Raw genomic sequence first — 18,367 nt, 5'->3', positions numbered from 1 at the left:
GCCAATCCTCATTAATGAAGGGGTGCTTCAGATTGGGAGCTCCCTACACTGATGGAATCACAAATATTCCCCCCCCCAAGTCATTTTTAGCACCTTGAACAGGGCAGGCACACAGTAGGTCTTTAAGAAATATTTCTTGAGGGAATGAAAGGAGGAATGAAAAAGCAGGTCAAACGGCATCCAGAAGGGTGCTGTAGCTGGCAAATATTTATTATGCTATGGAAACTGGCTTGATTTTCATTTTGTTGATTGTCTAAGACTTAAGAAAGTGATGGAGAAAATTTTCCTCATACAGATTAGACTTAAAAAATGGCTCCTACCTCCATCTTTCTTCCAGAGAGCTCATTGTTAAACATTGACCATCACACCCACCCATTTCCTGACATAGAAAGAAATCAAAACAGAGGAAAACAGGTGCCTTAGGACCACTTAGTAAACTATAGTCTGGGGAGTGTCTCCCAATCACTGAGCACCAGGCCAGGCATGGGTTAAGTACATGTTAACCCCCTGATTGAGTAAGAGGAAAATATAGCCTGTTTTAAGAAAGCTCCCTAGAGGACCTGAGTTCAAATCTGGTCTCAGACACTTGACACTAGCTGTGTGACCCTGAGCAAGTCACTTAACCTTAATTGCCCTGCAAAAAAGAAAAAGAAAAGGAAAGCTCCTTAGTATCCTAAAGGAAATGGGAGCTCTGGAACATCTCTGGCTAATCCTCAGGTTCCAGACCTTGGGGCTCAGGTGAAGCAGCCCTTTCGACTTTACCTCCCTGTCTGTTGGTCTCAAAGGCAGGAACTCCCCCAACTGCTGTGGCCTAGGCATCCTGGGGAGATGCTCAGAAGAAACAGGGTTCAAACCTATCTAAAATCCAGTGTCCCGTCACACTACCTACCAGCTCACCGCCTCATTTTTACCAGTGAAGAGCAGGACACATGACCCAGAGAAAGGCAGTCACATGTGTGAGGTCATTCATTCCCTGAATACTGAGCCAGGACCAGAAATGGGTCTCTTAACTAGAGTTCCAAGCTCTTGCCACTTTCCAAGATGTTGAAGTCCTTGAAGCACTGTGCCCGGCACATAGTAAATGCTTAATAAATGCATGCTAGCTAGATGGTTCAGTGGATAGAAAGCTAGGCCTGGAGTATGGAAGACTCGAATTCAGATCCAGCTGTGTGACCCTGGGCAGCTCATTTAATCTGATTTGTCTCAGTTCCTCATCTGTAAAATGAGCTGGAGAAGGACATGGCAAATCACATCAGTATTTTTGCTAAGAAAACTCCAAATGGGGTCACAAAGACTCAGATGCAACTGATATGACTTTGTTCTAGTTACTTATCCTGGGCAGCTAGGTGGCACAGTGGATAAAGCACCGGCCCTGGATTCAGGAGAACCTGAGTTCAAATCTGTCCTCAGACACCTGACACTTGCTAGCTGTGTGACCCTGGGCAAGTCACTTAACCCTCATTACCCTGCAAACAAAATTAAAAAAAAAAAAGTTACTCATCCTTCTGGTTCCTAGAGGTGCACTTTGGGTTTTATTTTAGACCATGCTGGACTTTCTCTACTGCATAATAATAATGACTGACCTTCACATGCTTTAAGGTTTGCAACCAACTGCACACACTGTCTTTCGTTTGGACTCCACAACATTCCAAGGTAGATACTACAATGCTGTCCATGGGGCTTTCTTGGCAAAGATACTAGACTGTTTTGCCATTTCCATCTCCATTGAGGAAAACAGAGTTAAGTGACTTGCTCAGGGTCACACAGCTAGTGAGTGTCTGAGGCTGGATTTGAATTCAGGTCTTTCTGACTTTGGGCCCAGCGATCTATCCACTAAGTCACCTGCCTGCCTCAATAATGAACATAACTGGGGCAGCTAGGTGGCACAGTGGATAGAGCGCCAGCCCTGGAGTCAGGAGTACCTGAGTTCAAATCTGGCCTCAGACACTTAACACTTACTAGCTGTGTGACCCTGGGCAAGTTACTTAACCCCAAATGCCTCACTATAAAAATTTTTTAAATTAAAAAAAAATAATGAACATAACTGTCACTTCAATTGCACCCTCAATAAAGGCTTGTTAGTTGACTTCTGCTCCCCCATAATGAGACATGCCTACTACTTTTCTGCCTTCTATAACCACTCCAAATTATCCTTTGTCTATTTCCCTGTGCTCCTATGGCATTTCCCCACAAACAGAGAGATTTCACTGAGGACTTCTTTTTCCTGATCACGGACCAGAATTTTGAATAAGATCAGATTCATGGAGGATTCCCTTGCTTACTGCTCTCTACATAGAAAAGTATTCATTTATTAGGTTCCAAAAGAGATAATATTTGTAAAACACTTACCCCAGTGCCTGGCACATAGCACCTGGCACACAGTAAGTGTTTAATAAATGCTTGTCCCCTTATTCCCTTCCTTTATTCCTTTATTTATCTCTACCTTTTGTTCCCTACACATCAAGAATTTTTTAAGATACATTTATTAAGTGCCTGCTGTGTACAGTGCAATATGCTAGGCATGGGGGAGAGAAACATTTTAGGTAAGATGAATTTCTTATTATCCAAGAGCTTATATTTGAACAACTCTAAGAATTGGTGGTTCCATGAAAAAAAAAACCTACCATGGGATCCTAGGATCACAGATTTAGAGTTGGAAGGGCCTCAGAGGCTATCTAACCCAACTCCCTCATGTTATAAATGTTGGAACTGAAGTCCAGAGAGTTAAATGATTTATCCAAGGTCACACAGGGAGTAGGCAGCTAGGTAATGCAGAGGATAGAGTATTGAACCTGAAGTTAGGAAGATCTGAATTCAAATCTGATCTCAGACACTAAACTTAGTTACACTCAGATAGTTATAGGATACTGAGCAAGTCACGTAACCTCAACCATAAAATGGCTATACGTTCTGGGTATTCTGATAATAAATTACACTTGATGAGACATTCAAGTATCAAAACCCCATAGATTTAGGCCTAAAAGAGACATTGGAAACTATCCCCTTTATTTTACAGTTTTCTCCCTTTCGACTTCCTACCTCCCACTGAAAAAAATGAAAGAAAGCCATTATAACACATAATCTTAGTCAAGCAAAACAAATTCCCATATTGGCCAAGTCCAAAAATGTGCATCTAATTTTATATATTGAGTCCAGCACCTCTCAGTCAGGAGGAGATGGAGAGAACTCCTTATTAGCGATGCTCTGGCATAGAGCTGATCACTGCCTTGATCAGATTTCTTAAATCCTTCAAAATTGTTCATTTTTATCATATTGATGTTGTAGTATATATTATTCTCCAGATCCTGCTAACTTCACTCTGCATTAGTTCATACAGTCTTCTCAGGTTTCTCTGAAACTGTTTCTATATTTCATAGAGCACAAAAACATTCCTTTATATTTATTTGCCATAATTTGTTTAGCCATTTCCCAATGGATGGACACTCCATTTTATTTCCAGTTCTTTGCCACCACATCAAGAGCTTGGCCTCTCCTTTCTAGGAAAGGTGCTGGGACACATCAGCGGGTGCTGTGAAGTTTCACTAGTTATAAGAGGACAAATTCTCCTGCACATTCTTTTCACCCCAGATCTTTAAGAAGGATCCTGCAACCGGGTCCAGGCAATAGTGCCTAATGGGATTAAATCTTGGAGTTATCTTTGATTCTTATCTCTTTCACTCTGCTAATCCAATAATCAAGTCCTGTTCATTCTGCCTCCCAAAGCCTAGATTCTGGCAGAGTAGATTTCAGAGTTCAAGAGATGATTAGGTAGGCTCCCATGGGCAAACTGAGTCTAGTTATGCAAACTAACAACCACAAAGAGGATTTTTTTGTCATGTTGGGGAGCATGAGAAAGATTTTTTAAAGGGGGATAGAACCTCTGTTTGAGGTAGATGAGATAATGATAGCAGAAAGCAGAAATAAAAGAATTATCCAACTCATTTTGCATTTATTTCTCTACCAAGGAAAAATGATCTTTGGATTGGAAAGGATAGAACAGAAATGATCATCACAAAGCTGGAATCCAAGATAAATGAATACCTTGATGCTCTCAGAGAGTTCAAGTCACCAAAACCAAACAACCTAGGTCCCAGGGTACTGAGAACTGGCACATATGTGATTGTCAAACTGCTGCTGGTGAACTTTGAAATTTCATGGAGCGTGGGAGAGGAGGGGAAGAATTGAACAAGGGCAAATTTTGTCCTGTTTTTCAAAAAGGAAAAGAGGGTAGAGTTTCCAGACTCTAATCTGGCTAAATTGACTTGGATTGCTGACAAAATTCTAGAATGCATGATTAAAGGGATGGTTTGTGAGAAAGGGAAGTGGTCACCATCAAGAGGCAGCATGGGCCCATCGAGAGCAGATAATGCCAGAATTAGCTGACTTCCTTTTATGGGGAACTATTCACGGCTCCAATATATACATTCAGTTCTGGCTCAGCAGCCCAGGAGGCTTTTTCTTAATCACAAAGTAAAAAGACAGTAAATAGTCATAGAATATATGCACACTCCCTCAATTGGGGTCAGGCTTTCTCCATTGCATGTTACCATTTATTTCCAGAAGCATGCTACCCATAGATATGCAGAAGGCAGACAATACCCCTCCCCAATACCTATGACAGGGCAACCAGGCTGGAGGATACCACACATGTAGTATCTCTCGATTTCAGCAAAACATTTGACAGAATCCTTATGGAGAAGCATGGACTAGATTCAGAAGTCGTGTTAATGGATTTATGCCAGTGTGGAGTGTGGCCTTGGAAGAAGGTCTTTAGTGGGATGCCTTGAGTATCTTTCCTTTTCAAAATGTTGATCAATTACCGGGATGAAAGAATAGGTTCCACACCTATCAAATCTGCAGGTGATATAATGTGGAGCAGTGTGGTCCAAAAAAGAGTGATAGGCTAAGCCAAAAAAAAGAGGGAATTTTAGAGGAACATATGTGAAATCCTACATTAGCATTCAAAATGAATTGTTGCATGAATATACATTGAGTCAGGCAACAGTTTATGGGACAACATCTAGGGGTTTTAGTGGACTGAAAGCTCAATTGTCATGAGAGCTAAAATATAGGAATGGCATTTAGAACAATGTGGCATAGTGAAGAGGGTGCAAGATATGGAATTGAGAAGACCTGGGTTTGAGTCCCAAGTCTGACACTGACTTTTTGTGTGACCCTGGGCAAGTCACTTGACTTACGTCTGCTTCCATTTTCTCAACTGTAAAACAGGAATAATAGTAGCTACCTCCCAGGGTTGTTGTAAGGATCAGATGAGATAATATTTGTAAGGTACTTAGCACAGTCCTGGCAAATAGTAAATGTGACATGCATGTTAGCTATCTTCTTTAGTTATTTCTATCTACTACACCATGCTGGCATTCACTCTGCCTTGCACATATACCCATCCTTTTATGGATCTATGACGAGTGTAAAGCCTTCCTGGGTGTAAAGTACAATCTGAACATGCTTTCTCATTTTATGTGACCAGTCATGTCTTTCCTTAAATCCTTCATTTAGGGATTAACAACACACATTGAAAGCATGTCCCATATTTCATGGGCACCAATGCAGTGCACCTGTTATCTTTCCCTCTCACATTGTCCAGTCACCTCCTTTTCCAATCATATACAGCTTCTATGATGTCTTTTATACCAACTCCAGTATGCAAGTCATTCAGGGTAAAATACCCATCATGCTTTTTTCCATTACCCTTTGGGTCATCAACAATTTTGCTTCTGGGGAAGCTAGGTGGTGCAGTGTATAAAGCACCAGCCCTAGATTCAGGAAGACCTGAGTTCAAATCTGGCTTCAGGCACTTGACACACTAGCTATGTGACCCTGGGCAAGTCACGTAACTTTCATTGCCCTGCAAAAAAAAATATTGCTTCTTCTGATTTGTAGCCATATTGTGGTGGTGTTGTTTTTTAATGGACTTTTATAGCAAGCAGGGAACATCTTGAGATCACTGAGAGTCTTGTGCTTTTTTGTGGAGGAAGTATTTAATTCTTTGCATTTGTATCCCCAGCACCTAACACAGTGTTCAGCACATAGTAGGAGCTTAATAAATGCTTGTCAATCAATGAATGGATAGATGGATCTCTGCACACTTAGGTCTGCTGAATGGAAGGGGGAAAACAGTTGGGAGGTGGTGAGTGATCTACAATAGCCAGGACCGGGGGCACAGCTGAGAGTGGGAGATGAATGGATCAAGCTGATGCACAAAGTGCTTGATAGAGCAGAATCTGAAGGTATAGAGGAGAAGATGGAGTGGAGAAGAAAGGAGCAGCTACTTGAGGTTGGGGATAGTTGGTAACTCTTTTCACATTCTGATCTCCATCTATTCTAGGTCAGTCAATAATTTCCTGATGACGGGTCCAAAGGTAAGAAAAACTTTTGATTTCCCCCTTTGGGATCACCTACCTCTATGTTTTGGCTACTTAAAAAAATAATAAACATTTTTATTTATAGTTTGGGGTTCTAATTTTTATCCCTCTTTCCCTCCCTCCCTGTGGGTTATACATGTCTCTTGATAGAACATTAATTTCCCATTATCTATCACCTTTTCCCAAGGGGATCAAGATAACCTCATGAATTTTTTCACCTCCCCTACTTTTGCTCACACCATCCCTCTGCCTACAATCCGCTTCCCACCTCTTCTCCTTTTCCAAATCCTGCCTTTCCTTTCAGGCCCATCCCAGATGCCATGTTCCACAGGAAGCCCTCTCTGACCCCCAGCCAGTGAGAAGGGATCTTTCTTCCAAGTACTTCCCTTATGAACTTAGTCTGAACCTTTTTTGTGAACTTGTTTTATTTTATTTTTTTAATTTTGTTTTTTTTTGGGGGGGGGGGCAATGAAGGTTAATTGACTTGCCCAAGGTCACACAGCTAGTACATGTCAAGTGTCTGAGGCAGGATTTGAACTCAGGACCTCCTGAATCTAGGGCCAGTGCTTTGCCCACTGCGTCACCTAGCTGCCCCCTTTTTTGTGAACTTGTACTCTGTTTCATATCACAATAATTTGCATCCACATTAGTATCCTTGCTCATGCATAAGATCCTTGCAGAAAGGACAAAAATTCAATGGTCCCTGGCCCTCACCTGCTTGTATATAAATTCTACCATATCGCACATAATAAGCCTTCGTATCCCCCTTAAGTCTTCCCTTCTCCTGAGTAGATGTCTCTAATTCCTTCAGTTAAATCAATATTCTAGATATGATCTGACCAAGACAGAGTAAGGAAAGACTGTTCCCTCCTATGTTTGAGATATCAATACCTTTGTGGGGGGGCAGGGCAATGAGGGTTAAGTGACTTGCTCAGGGTCACACAGCTAGTAAGTGTCAAATGTCTGAGGCCAGATTTGAAGTCAGGTACTCCTGACTCCAGGGCAGGTGCTCTATCCACTGCACCACCTAGCTGCCTCAGTCCCGTGTCTTCTTGGTTATATATGCAGGCTGTGGGCAGCCCCACGGTTAGAGAGAGACTCAAGGCTGTGAACCAGGGCTGATGTCTTTCCATCCCTCTCCCCTTTGACCCTTGCCCTCCAGGATCAGCTGGCCTGAGCTTGCTGTACTAACACTGGCCATGCCGTGGGAAGGTTTGCACCAAAGATGATGAGGCTGCCTTACGTTCAGGTATTAGGTGATGCTGGTGGAGTGGAGAGGGGTTAGGTTGAGTCCTGTCCCCACCTTCCCCAGCATAAATCCTGTGTGATTATAACTATTTGCCTGTTGTCAGGGGCAGCTAGGTGGCGCAGTGGATAGAGCACCGGCCCTGGATTCAGGAGGACCTGAGTTCAAATCCAGTCTCAGACACTTAACACTTACTAGCTGTGTGACCCTGGGCAAGTCACTTAACCCTCATTGCTCCCCCCCCCCAGATGAATGTCTCACACATTACAGATCACAGAGATGAAAACCACACCAATTTCCTGATATAGCATAAAATTTGCATGTTGTCTCCCCACTCTGGGAGCTCCTTGAGAGCAGGGAATATCTTTTGCCTTTCTTTGCATCCCCAGTGCTTAAAACAGTACCTACCACAGAGTAGGTACTTAGTAAATGCTAGTTGAGTGTCTGACTGACCCAGATGATTGTGCACACTGACACTCTTGTCCCTGCAGGCCTATCTGATCTACTCCAGCAGTGTGGCCGCCGGTGCTCAGAGTGGTATCGAAGAATGCAAATACCAGTTTGCCTGGGACCGATGGAACTGCCCAGAGAGAGCACTCCAGCTGTCCAGTCATGGCGGGCTCCGCAGTGGTAAGGAAAGCCTCAGCCGCAGCTCCTGGGACCCCTTGGCCACAGGTTAGAGCCCCATATCCTGGCATAGCCCTGAACATACGTACACTCCCCTTCAGGGGACTCTGGCCCCAGCCTCTTCTCGCCATCTGGATCCTTCTTCAAAATCTTGTCTACCCAGAAAAATGGCTTTCTCCTCTTCCTACAGCCTTCATTTCCAATGCTGCTTCACCCCTATTCTATCCCATTCTCTGCCCCCCAAGAGTCCTATTATTGTCAGGGGAGGAGATGGCTGATGTATGTGGGGTTAATTTTTGTATTCCCAGTGCCTTGCTCAGGGCAGGCATTGAATAAATATTTCTTGGATTGAGTTCTGTTTGCTTGGTGATGGGCAGAAAGCTTGAGTAGGCATCATACTTCCAAGTGACATATGCATGCAATCACACACATACACACATAGACATTTACATACCACTGGTCAACAGGCTCAACTGAGAGACTGGAAGCCAGCTGGAGAGTGTCATTCCTGATGGCCTGAGCTTTGGTTCCTTCCAGCTGAAGCTGTTTTGGAGCAAACTTGTCTCAGAGTCATCACAGCAGGATGCTCAGACTCATCCTCTTCTTCGATTTCCCTCGGGTTCTGTCTTGTCCCAGGTGGGGAAGGTGGGGACAGGACTCTGAGGAACCCGATTATTCCCTTACCTGTCAAACCTAACTCCTCTCCACTCCACCAGTATCACCTGTTTCCAGTCCCCTGTTCAGCTAGGGGTCTTTTCTTGGGTTTCCAGAAGGCACAGCTGACAAAGCATCAGATGGAAACAGAATAGACAAACCATGCAAGGGATAGGGGGAATGAAAGAAGAGGAGATGAGGGAACATACAGCAGATTGAGGCAGGGGAGTGATATAATATACTATGCTATTGTACGTCTTGTCTGATGTGCTATAGTATTCTATAACGTATGTGTGTACATGTGTATGTATACATGCACATATGTGTGTGGGAGTATGTGTGTATGTATATCAGAAGTATACTAAGTAAGAATTAACCAATGAACCTGGAAATGTTGAAGCTGGAGAAGAATCAACCTATGTAACCGGGCTTCCAAATAAGCCCAGTTATTCTTAGAAAGGACATGATAGCTGTCCTCCAGTCCTCAAGTATATGAAGCACTTAACACATAGTAGGCACTTAATAAATGCTTATTGGTTTGTTGATTATCACAGGCAAAAGAGTTCAGACATATTCTGCTTGACCCCAGAGTTGCAGGGATCCCACCACACAATTAGAGTTATTGAAAGTGGGATCGGCTGTTGCTCTGAGGATGGAGACATCCAAGCATAACCCGGGTAATCACCTGTGTGGTGAGGATTCTTGCTTCCATATATGGGTTCAGCTAGATGGCCTCTGAGGTTGGCATGAGGGACACTGAAGGGGAGGCAACCCACACACCCCTCTAGATGTCCTCTTTCTGATTCCTGACAGCCAATCGAGAGACAGCCTTTGTGCATGCTATCAGCTCTGCTGGGGTCATGTACACATTGACCCGAAACTGCAGCCTTGGGGATTTTGACAACTGTGGATGTGATGATTCCCGGAATGGGCAGCTGGGTAAGTACCCAGTGTGGAGGGTAGATGGGTGGGGGGGGTGAAAGTCAGTGATAGAAATGAAAGTATGAAGGGGGCTGGGAACCCTGTGGGCATCAGGGGGAGGTTCTGCATAGAACTGGACCCTTTCACCAAGGGAAAAAGAGCTAAGCCAACGACACCAGTTCACAAGAGATCGATGAGGCTGAGCCCAGACCTTCCCATGGAGCCAGACCTGGGAGAGCTCAGACCACAGGTGGGGCTGAGAAAAGTCCAGAATGCACATTTTCCCACAAATTATTCTCATCAGGAAAAGAAAATGTGAGCAGAGCCTTGGAACAAGCCCTCCCTTCTTTCCCAAGCTCGAAGACACATCTTTCTATGTGTCGTCCACCAATCAATACTCCCTTTAACATTTCCTTCCCTGTCCTTTCCCCTGCTTTTCTTTTTCTGGGGCCCTTCTCCCCTTCTTTTCTCTGAATTCCTTCATTCTTTTTCTGTGACTCCCCCTTTCCTAGAAGTATTTTCTCTAGAGCAAAGTTTCTCAAACTCTGGGTCATGACCCCATATGGGGTTGTGTAACTGAATGTGGGGATTGTGAAAATTTTGGCAACAGTAAAAGGTTATGTATATCCATTTTATATATCTCTATACCCAAGGTTGCATAAAAATTTCTTGGGCAACAAGGGGTCACAAGTGGAAAAAGTTTAAGAAACCCTGCCATAGACTCCCTGTCCTCCCTCAGGCCACACACTCTCTCATTCCCCTGAAGCCCATCCCCACAAGTCCAATCCCCCCAACTCCAGTCCCTAAATCTTCAGGCCCTAATTCCTCTCTTATATTCCCTGTCCTCCAAAGTTCCCTTCCTCATTCCCTTCTCAGCCTCTCCCTTCCACCTTGCTTCCTTGTCCCTCCTCTCCCTGGCCCTGCCCTGTATAGATCTGCCTTAACCAGGCACCTTAGTTTCTCACAGAAGGAAAAACTCTGAACAGCTGAACCCTCCGGTTGTAATCCCCAAACTCAGTGATATCTAAACCAGAGCAAGCTGTATTTGGCTTTTTTTTTTTTGTAAAAGATTTTTAATTTCATCTAATCAAAATTACTCATTTTACTTCCATGATCTTCTCTATCTCTTGTTTTGGTCATAAACACTTCTCTTATCCATAGATCTGACAGGTACATTTTCCATGCTCTCCTAATTTACTTGATATCACCTTTTATGTCTAAATCATATACCTTATCTTGGTATATGGTTTGAAATGCTGGTTTATGCCCAGTATTTTCCAAACTACTTTCCAGTAGTTTTCAGTGAGAATACTTGGATTTAAAGGATGTAATATGAATAGCTAGCTTTAAGGTGTGCAAAGTACGTTACAGATGTCATCTCATTTGCTCCTCACAGCCATCTTGGGAGGTAGATGCTATTATTATCCCCATTTTACAGATGAGGAAACTGATCCAGTGACTTGCACAGGATCACACAGCTCATAAGTATTCAAAGCTGGATTTGAATTTAGTTAGGTCTTTCTGACTCCAGGTTGAATACTCTATACACTTTGATACCCAGATGCCCCCCAAACCCCAGGCACACAAATTTCCCAGAAACACGGGGAATTTACCTGGATTCCTACAAGCTGGTATCAATCAATCAAATCAAAAACATTTATTGATCACTCACTATGTGTTAGGCTCTGTAGCTACAAAGACAAAAATGAAAAAAATCCCCTCTTCCAAGGATCCCTGGTCAATTGGTGCCAGACTACTTATAGGTAGATTAGCATATAAAAAAATAAGGCTAGGGATTGGACCTGTGATGTCATTGGCATAGGGACTCCCAAGTGAGGAAATTCCTTCTACCAATGCAGATTGGTGTCTTATCTGCAATTTATGCTTAAAGCACTATGAGATTAAGTGATCTGTCCAGGGGCACACATCCAGCGTGTGTCAGAATCAGGACTTGAAATGATGTCTTCTTGCCTTTAAGATCTAGCTCCCTAGCCATGACCCTACACTGCCTCTCTGTGTATATGCCAGATATGCAAAATAAGTACATAAATAAAAGATAATTTGGGAAGAAAGCAGGAGCATCTGGGGAATCAAGAAAGGCTTCACATAGAAGGTGATATGTGAGCTGAGCTTGGAAGGAAACTAAGGATGGAAGATTGATTGTACAAAGTCATGGAGGTGGGAAATGAAGTGTCAGGAGTGAGAAACGTCAAGAAGGCCCATTTGGCTGGACCATAGAGGGGTTTTTTTTTGCAGGCAATGGGGGTTAAGTGACTTGCCCAGGGTCACACAGCTAGTAAGTGTCAAGTGTCTGAGGCCGGATTTGAACTCAGGTACTCCTGAATCCAGGGCCGGTGCTTTAACCATTGCGCCATCTAGCTGCCCTGAGATTTTTAAAAATAGCATTTTTTTTCCAATTACATGTAAAGATGTTTTTAACATTCTTTTTTTTTTAATTTGAGTTCCAAATTTTCTCCGTTCCTCCCACCCCTCCCCTCTCCCTAAAAGGGTAAAAATGTTATCTCAGTTATATAGACCATAGAGATTGTGAAGGGACAGAAGGTATATAACATGTTATCCAAGGATCTACTATTGTTTGTTCTTTGTTCTCTGAGAAGACCATGACACTGGGAGGTGATACCATGATTTGCAGTGAATTGGATTTAAGTGAGGGAGGGCTGTGCAGTCACCAGCCTCACTCTCTCCTCCAGGATCATACAGCTAGTAGTGTCAAGTGTCTGAACCCAGATTTGAACTCAAGTCCTCCTGGCTCTAAGGCCAGTGCTTTATCGACTTCACCACCCCCAAGGATCTACTAAGCCACCTCCCAACATGCCCAAGGACAAGCCAGTTCTCCATACCTCTTGCACTCCCTCAAGCATCAGCTGAGTGGATGGCAGCTGTTTCTTGCTAAAGATCATACACTTAACAGAGGTTTAGTATTACTTAAATCCACAAAGTGGGTTGGTAGAGGATGGCAGCTGGAGGAGGTTGGGGATGAGCTGATGAATGCTGAGAGTTGTAACTGTCCTTTGGCATCCCTGGCTTCCTTCAACACTTGGCTTAAGGGCCACCTCCTATACAAGGCCTATCTGATCCCCTGGTTGCCAGTGCCATCTTCTAAAAAATTATTTTGTATTTGCTTTCTATGTATTTTGTATTTATTTCTCTGTGTACATGTTATATCCCCCTCCTCAGTAAAATGTAACATCTTTGAGAGCAGAATTTCTTCCTTCCTTCCTTCCTTCCTTCCTTCCTTCCTTCCTTCCTTCCTTCCTTCCTTCCTTCCTTCCTTCCTTCCTTCCTTCCTTCCTTCCTTCCTTCCTTCCTTCCTTCCTTCCTTCCTTCCTTCCTTCCTTCCTTCCTTCCTTCCTTCCTTCCTTTCTTTCTTTCTTCCCTTTTTTCCTTTGTATCCCTAGGGCCTCTCGCAGTCCTTGGCACATGTTAGTCACTCAATAAATGCTGGCTGAATGAGAAAGAAGAACTCCCCCAAACTTGAGGGAATCCAAATTCTCAGAGTTCTAGATAGCCTTGTCCCTTTTTTGCCATGGTTCAGGGACAGCTAAAGGTTCTCCCAGGTCTCTGAGCACAAGGCCTCAGCCTCAGATCACACCATGCCTCTTCTAGAGATCCAGAACTGGCTGAGTTACCTCCTCCAGGACTAAGGCAGAAGCTTGAGAGCCCTTTCCTCCCTCTCTGCTCCTTCCCAGGGGGCCAGGGCTGGCTATGGGGTGGCTGCAGTGACAATGTGGGCTTCGGAGAGGCCATCTCCAAGCAATTTGTGGATGCACTGGAGACTGGGCAGGATGCCCGTGCTGCCATGAACTTACACAACAATGAAGCTGGCCGAAAGGTGAGCCCTGGCAAGACCTGGGTGGGGGCAGGGGATGGCTCCAGCTCCTCTCCAACTGCCCAGTCTCAAGGTAAAGGGTGTGATGGGCTTTCCTTTCTTTACTTAGTCTACTTTCACCCCCTGGCTGCTCTTCTGTCGGTCTAACAGAAGAGGAGACGAAGGCAGTAAGCCAGCAAACTTGGTCCTAAGTGTAAAATTCAGGCCTGTTTGGAGGCTCCCCTCTTCGGGTCAGGATAGGAGGGCCCTTGGAGGGAGGGTTGTCCCCGGTGGCAGCTGAGGCGGAGTGCAGGTTGGAGAAAGCCCTGGGAAAAGTTCAGGGATGGATTTAAGGTTGGAGGGGTCTGGGAAAGGGAAACTTGGTGGTAGCTCAGCCAGGGGCCTCGGGGGAGGGGGCGGGGACGGGGGAGAAGTCAGTGCCCAGGAGGTGTCCAGGGTCCTGAGCGGTAGTCCGGGAAGGAAAGGTCCTCCGACACTGCTGAGGCCCCGCGCTCACCCCGCCCTCCCCGGCCAGGCGGTGAAGGCCACCATGAAGCGCACGTGCAAATGTCACGGCGTGTCGGGCAGCTGCACCACTCAGACGTGCTGGCTGCAGCTGCCTGAGTTCCGCGAGGTGGGCGCGCACCTCAAGGAGAAGTACCACGCGGCGCTCAAGGTGGAGCTGCTGCAGGGCGCCGGCAACAGCGCGGCGGGCCGGGGAGCCATCGCAGACACCTTCCGCGCCATCTCCACGCGCGAGCTCGTGCACCTGGAGGACTCGCCCGACTACTGCCTGGAGAACAAGACGCTCGGCCTGCCGGGCACCGAGGGCCGCGAGTGCCTGCGGCGCGGCCGCGCCCTGGGCCGTTGGGAGCGCCGCAGCTGCCGCCGCCTGTGCGGGGACTGCGGACTGGCGGTGGAGCAGCGGCGCGCCGAGACCGTCACCAGCTGCAACTGCAAGTTCCACTGGTGCTGCGCCGTGCGCTGTGAGCAGTGCCGCCGCCGCGTCACCAAGTACTTCTGCAGCCGCGCCGGCGGAGAGCGGCTGCGGCCCCGGAGGAGGCCGTAGGCAGCCCGCCCCGACCCCACTTCCCCCTCCCCCGGCACTGCAGGGGCCTCGGACCCGGCACCCCAGAGCTCCGGAAGCGCCCCAGGCGCGCCCTCCGATCTCCCCTCCCTGCCGGGCCTCCTCCCGACTGGCGCCAGCCCGCGGAGAGGCTGAGGCAAAGCCATCGAGACCCTCCCTATCTCGTCCCGTACCTGCCGACAGCCTCTGGCCGGCCCCCTGGAATAAACTATGCTTCCCAAACCTAATCCTTCACGGCCCTTAGCCTGTCTCCTCCCCCAACCTCGTAGAGAATGGGAGGCCTAGCACCTTCTCGTCCTATAACCACTGTGTCACTGACCCTCCTGAAGCTAAGTGGGTTCTGGCCAGGGGGGACCCTTGTGCACCGCAGTCCTACCTAACTGTGGCCTTTAAAGTTGAGAAAAACACTTTGAGACTCATGGGAGCCAGATAAAGTCTTTCCTTCCCCTCCAACCTCTGGACTTGCCGTTCTGCTCTACTAGTTGCTGCTCTCTGATGGCTTACTCAGCCCCTTCTCCTAGTAACTCCTTCTTCCTCCGACAAAGGGGGGAGGTGGGAGGAATCTGCCTTAGTCCCGGTTCTTCTATTCCCGGGGAGAAGCTGTCTTTGGAAATTACTTTGGAGACATCCGGGAGTCAGGTTTGGATGTCTGCAAGAGTCGGACTAGAAGGGAAGCCCTGCTCCTATTACCCAGAAAAAGAAAAACAGGAGGCCCAAGGTGCCAACCCCAGGGGACAGTTGTATGCCCAGCTAGCACCTAGAAGTGGCCCCCTGCAGATAACCAGAGAAGCCACGAACATGCTTCTGACTCTACTAGGGATGGATCAGAGCCTTCCCTCGTTCCCCTGATCCCATCTCCCTGCCTTCCAGAGTTCATCTGAGGTGGGGCTCCTGGTGGGACTGCTTGTTTTCTAAAGCCACACTGATTCTATGGCTCTGACGTGGACCGGGGCAGGAAGGACTGAGCGTCTTCTTCCCAGACTGAAACTTTGTGTGAGAGGGCTATTTAATTGTATTATATATAAGAAATTGTTTTCTGACATAAAGCTCTGGCCAGTCCTAGCAAGATGGAAAGGCTTTGAATAGAAAACCAAGGATGGACTGTGTGTCTTGTCCAAGGACCAACGGAACTAGGTTGGGAGAAACTTCTCACCAGAGACTTGGCCGCCATCAGATGATGGATCTCATCAACCATAGCAGCTGTTTAAACCAACTATCAACTTAGGTTTAGAGGGGTCATGAACCACATTGATGGAAAAGTGAGCATGCACAATGATGGGAGGGGATGAAACCTTGACTCTCTGAAGGATTGAGGTCCATAGAAGTTGAGCACTTTGAACTTAATTCACTGGAATCTGTGTCTAACAATCCTAACCATTTGCTGCCTTCTTTGGGAGAATGTACTTTTTTTTTTCCTCCAGGGCTGGAGGGTGGTGACTTCCAGGCTTAACTGCTCAGACCATATAGTCTGGATGCCAACCATCCTTCCCAAACTTCAGCCCCCTCACCCACTAGTCAGCCTATGGCTACAGCTGCCAGGTGTCTATAACCCACTAGCTAATGCAATAAAACAGTAGCCAAGAGCTTTTCCAATGATGATGTTGCTCTCTGATGTCAGTCCGCATGGAAGAAGTGGAAATTTGCTCAATCTAGGTCAAATAAGAGAAAGGAAGTCCCCTAGGACTGTCCTGACCAGAAGAGATGGGCTATCTTGCTATTCAAACTGAGGATTAGGGGTGAGGTTCTTGGAGGGGAATAGGTTCCTGGGACCAGCAGCCATCTCATACCAGCTGAAGAAAAGCAATTATTTGAAAATAGTAAAGAGAAGCAGGGTTCTGAACTCACTGCTTCAGGGCCTTGATGTCAATGGCAAGTGGGAATGGACTCCCTCTGCCTTCACATTTGCTGAGACCAAGAGCACCCATAGTCCAGCCAAGGGGGTCACAGCAGCTGCATTAGTTTTCACATTCCTTCCTTTTCCCCACTAAGGATAAGTAAGACCCTTTCTCTAACTCTCTGTTACAAAGTCATGCCTTCCCCCTCTCCATCTTTGCTCAGTCCCTACAACAGAACCTTCTAATTCTTTGCCAACCATTTCAAGAGACTTTTCTTCGCTCCTATTGGGAACAGTATCCATGTTTGATGATAGAACCTGTCTGAGCCCTTTGGGTCTCCAGTGAGAGCCTCCTCCCTTCCATTATTATTTTTAAATCATTAATCTTATTTTTATTGATAGCTTTTGTTTTCAGATCACATTAATTTTTTGGGGGGGTGGGGCAATGAGGGTTAAGTGACTTGCCCAGGGTGACACAGCTAGTAAGTGTCAAGTGTTTGAGGCTAGATTTGAACCCAGGTCCTCCTGAATCCAAGGCCAGTGCTTTATCCACTGTGCAACCTAGCTGCCCCCTTACATTCATTTCTTTTGGGGGGGGGCAATGAGGGTTAAGTGACTTGCCCAAGGTCATACAGCTAGTGTCAAGTGTCTGAGGCCATATTTGAACTCAGGTCCTCCTGAATCCAGGGCTGGTGCTTTATCCACTGCACCACCTAGCTGCCCCACCCATATATTATTTCATGTTGTTGAGTCATTTCATTAATGTCTGACTCTTCATGACCCCATTTGGGATTTTTTTGCCAAAGATACTGGAGTATCTTTTCTAGCTCATTTTATGGGGGAAAAAAAAACTGAAGCAATCAGTTGAGTGATTTACCCAGGGTCACAGAGCTAACTAGTAAGTGCCTGAGGTCAAATTTGAACTCAGTTCTTCCTGACTCCAGGCCTGGCTCTCTATCCACTGCACTACCTAGCTGCCTGTATTCTTTCTTATGATCCCATTAATAGCTCACATTTTTTGTAGCACTTTACTATTTAGAAAGTGTTTCCCTCACAACATGAGATTTCATCTTTTAGCATTGGCCTTATAATACATCATAGAGTTATGATTTAATCCATGGAGGAGGCAGATGGAAACTGAAACTTATGGTCTCATAGAATTGCTTGAAGCTCAGAGCGGGCAGGGGGGGAGGAGGAAACAAATATGTAACAAACATGCATAGTCGAGCCAAACAAATTCCTGCATTGACCGTCTCCAAAACGCCATGTCTCAATCTGCTCCGAGTCCATCTTCTCTCTGGAGGTGGGTAGAATTCTTTATCATGGGTCCTCTGGAATCCTACCTGGTCGTTGACACGGACAGAGTTCTTGTCTTTTAAAGTTGTTCGTCATTACAGTGTTATTGTGTAAATTGATCTGGTTCTGTTCACCTCTCTCTGTCAAATCATAAAAGTCTTCCCAGATTTCTCGGAAACTATCCCTTTTGTCATTACTTATAGCACTTTAGTATTCCATCACAGCCATAGGGAGTTGGCTCCTAACAGTAACAGAATTGATTTGGCTATTGCCCAATTCGTACCAACTTTCCTATTCTTACAGATGTCAGGCCTAGGATTGCTACTTGAACCCAGGTCAGGGCATCATAGCTATAGAAGGCCAAGGGACTTAGAGCTCATTGGGTACAACCTTGTCATTTTATGGATGAGGAAATGGCCCCTAAGAGATTGAGCAGGTTGTCCGGAGTCACCTGGGAAGAGAGTGATCCAGGCGGGTTTCGAACCCATTA

At 45.9% G+C, this 18,367-nt stretch overlaps 1 protein-coding gene across 1 annotated transcript in view; it reads left to right on the top strand.

The window, feature by feature from the left end:
• Positions 1-14,729, top strand: part of WNT8B (Wnt family member 8B) — a 111,313-nt gene extending 96,584 nt beyond the window's left edge. The window contains exons 6-10 of the mRNA XM_043980288.1: positions 6,347-6,380; positions 8,121-8,259; positions 9,724-9,849; positions 13,542-13,684; positions 14,196-14,729. Coding sequence (XP_043836223.1) covers positions 6,347-6,380; positions 8,121-8,259; positions 9,724-9,849; positions 13,542-13,684; positions 14,196-14,729 — 976 coding nt within the window. The remainder of the gene's footprint in view (positions 1-6,346; positions 6,381-8,120; positions 8,260-9,723; positions 9,850-13,541; positions 13,685-14,195) is intronic.
• Positions 14,730-18,367: the final 3,638 nt, after the last annotated feature.

Source organism: Dromiciops gliroides, chromosome 2 (assembly GCF_019393635.1).
Source record: "Dromiciops gliroides isolate mDroGli1 chromosome 2, mDroGli1.pri, whole genome shotgun sequence".
In the NCBI taxonomy this organism is placed as follows: Eukaryota; Metazoa; Chordata; class Mammalia; order Microbiotheria; family Microbiotheriidae; genus Dromiciops; species Dromiciops gliroides.
The sequence above is the reverse complement of the archived record's forward strand: the minus strand, read 5'-3'. Positions and strand labels throughout refer to the sequence as shown.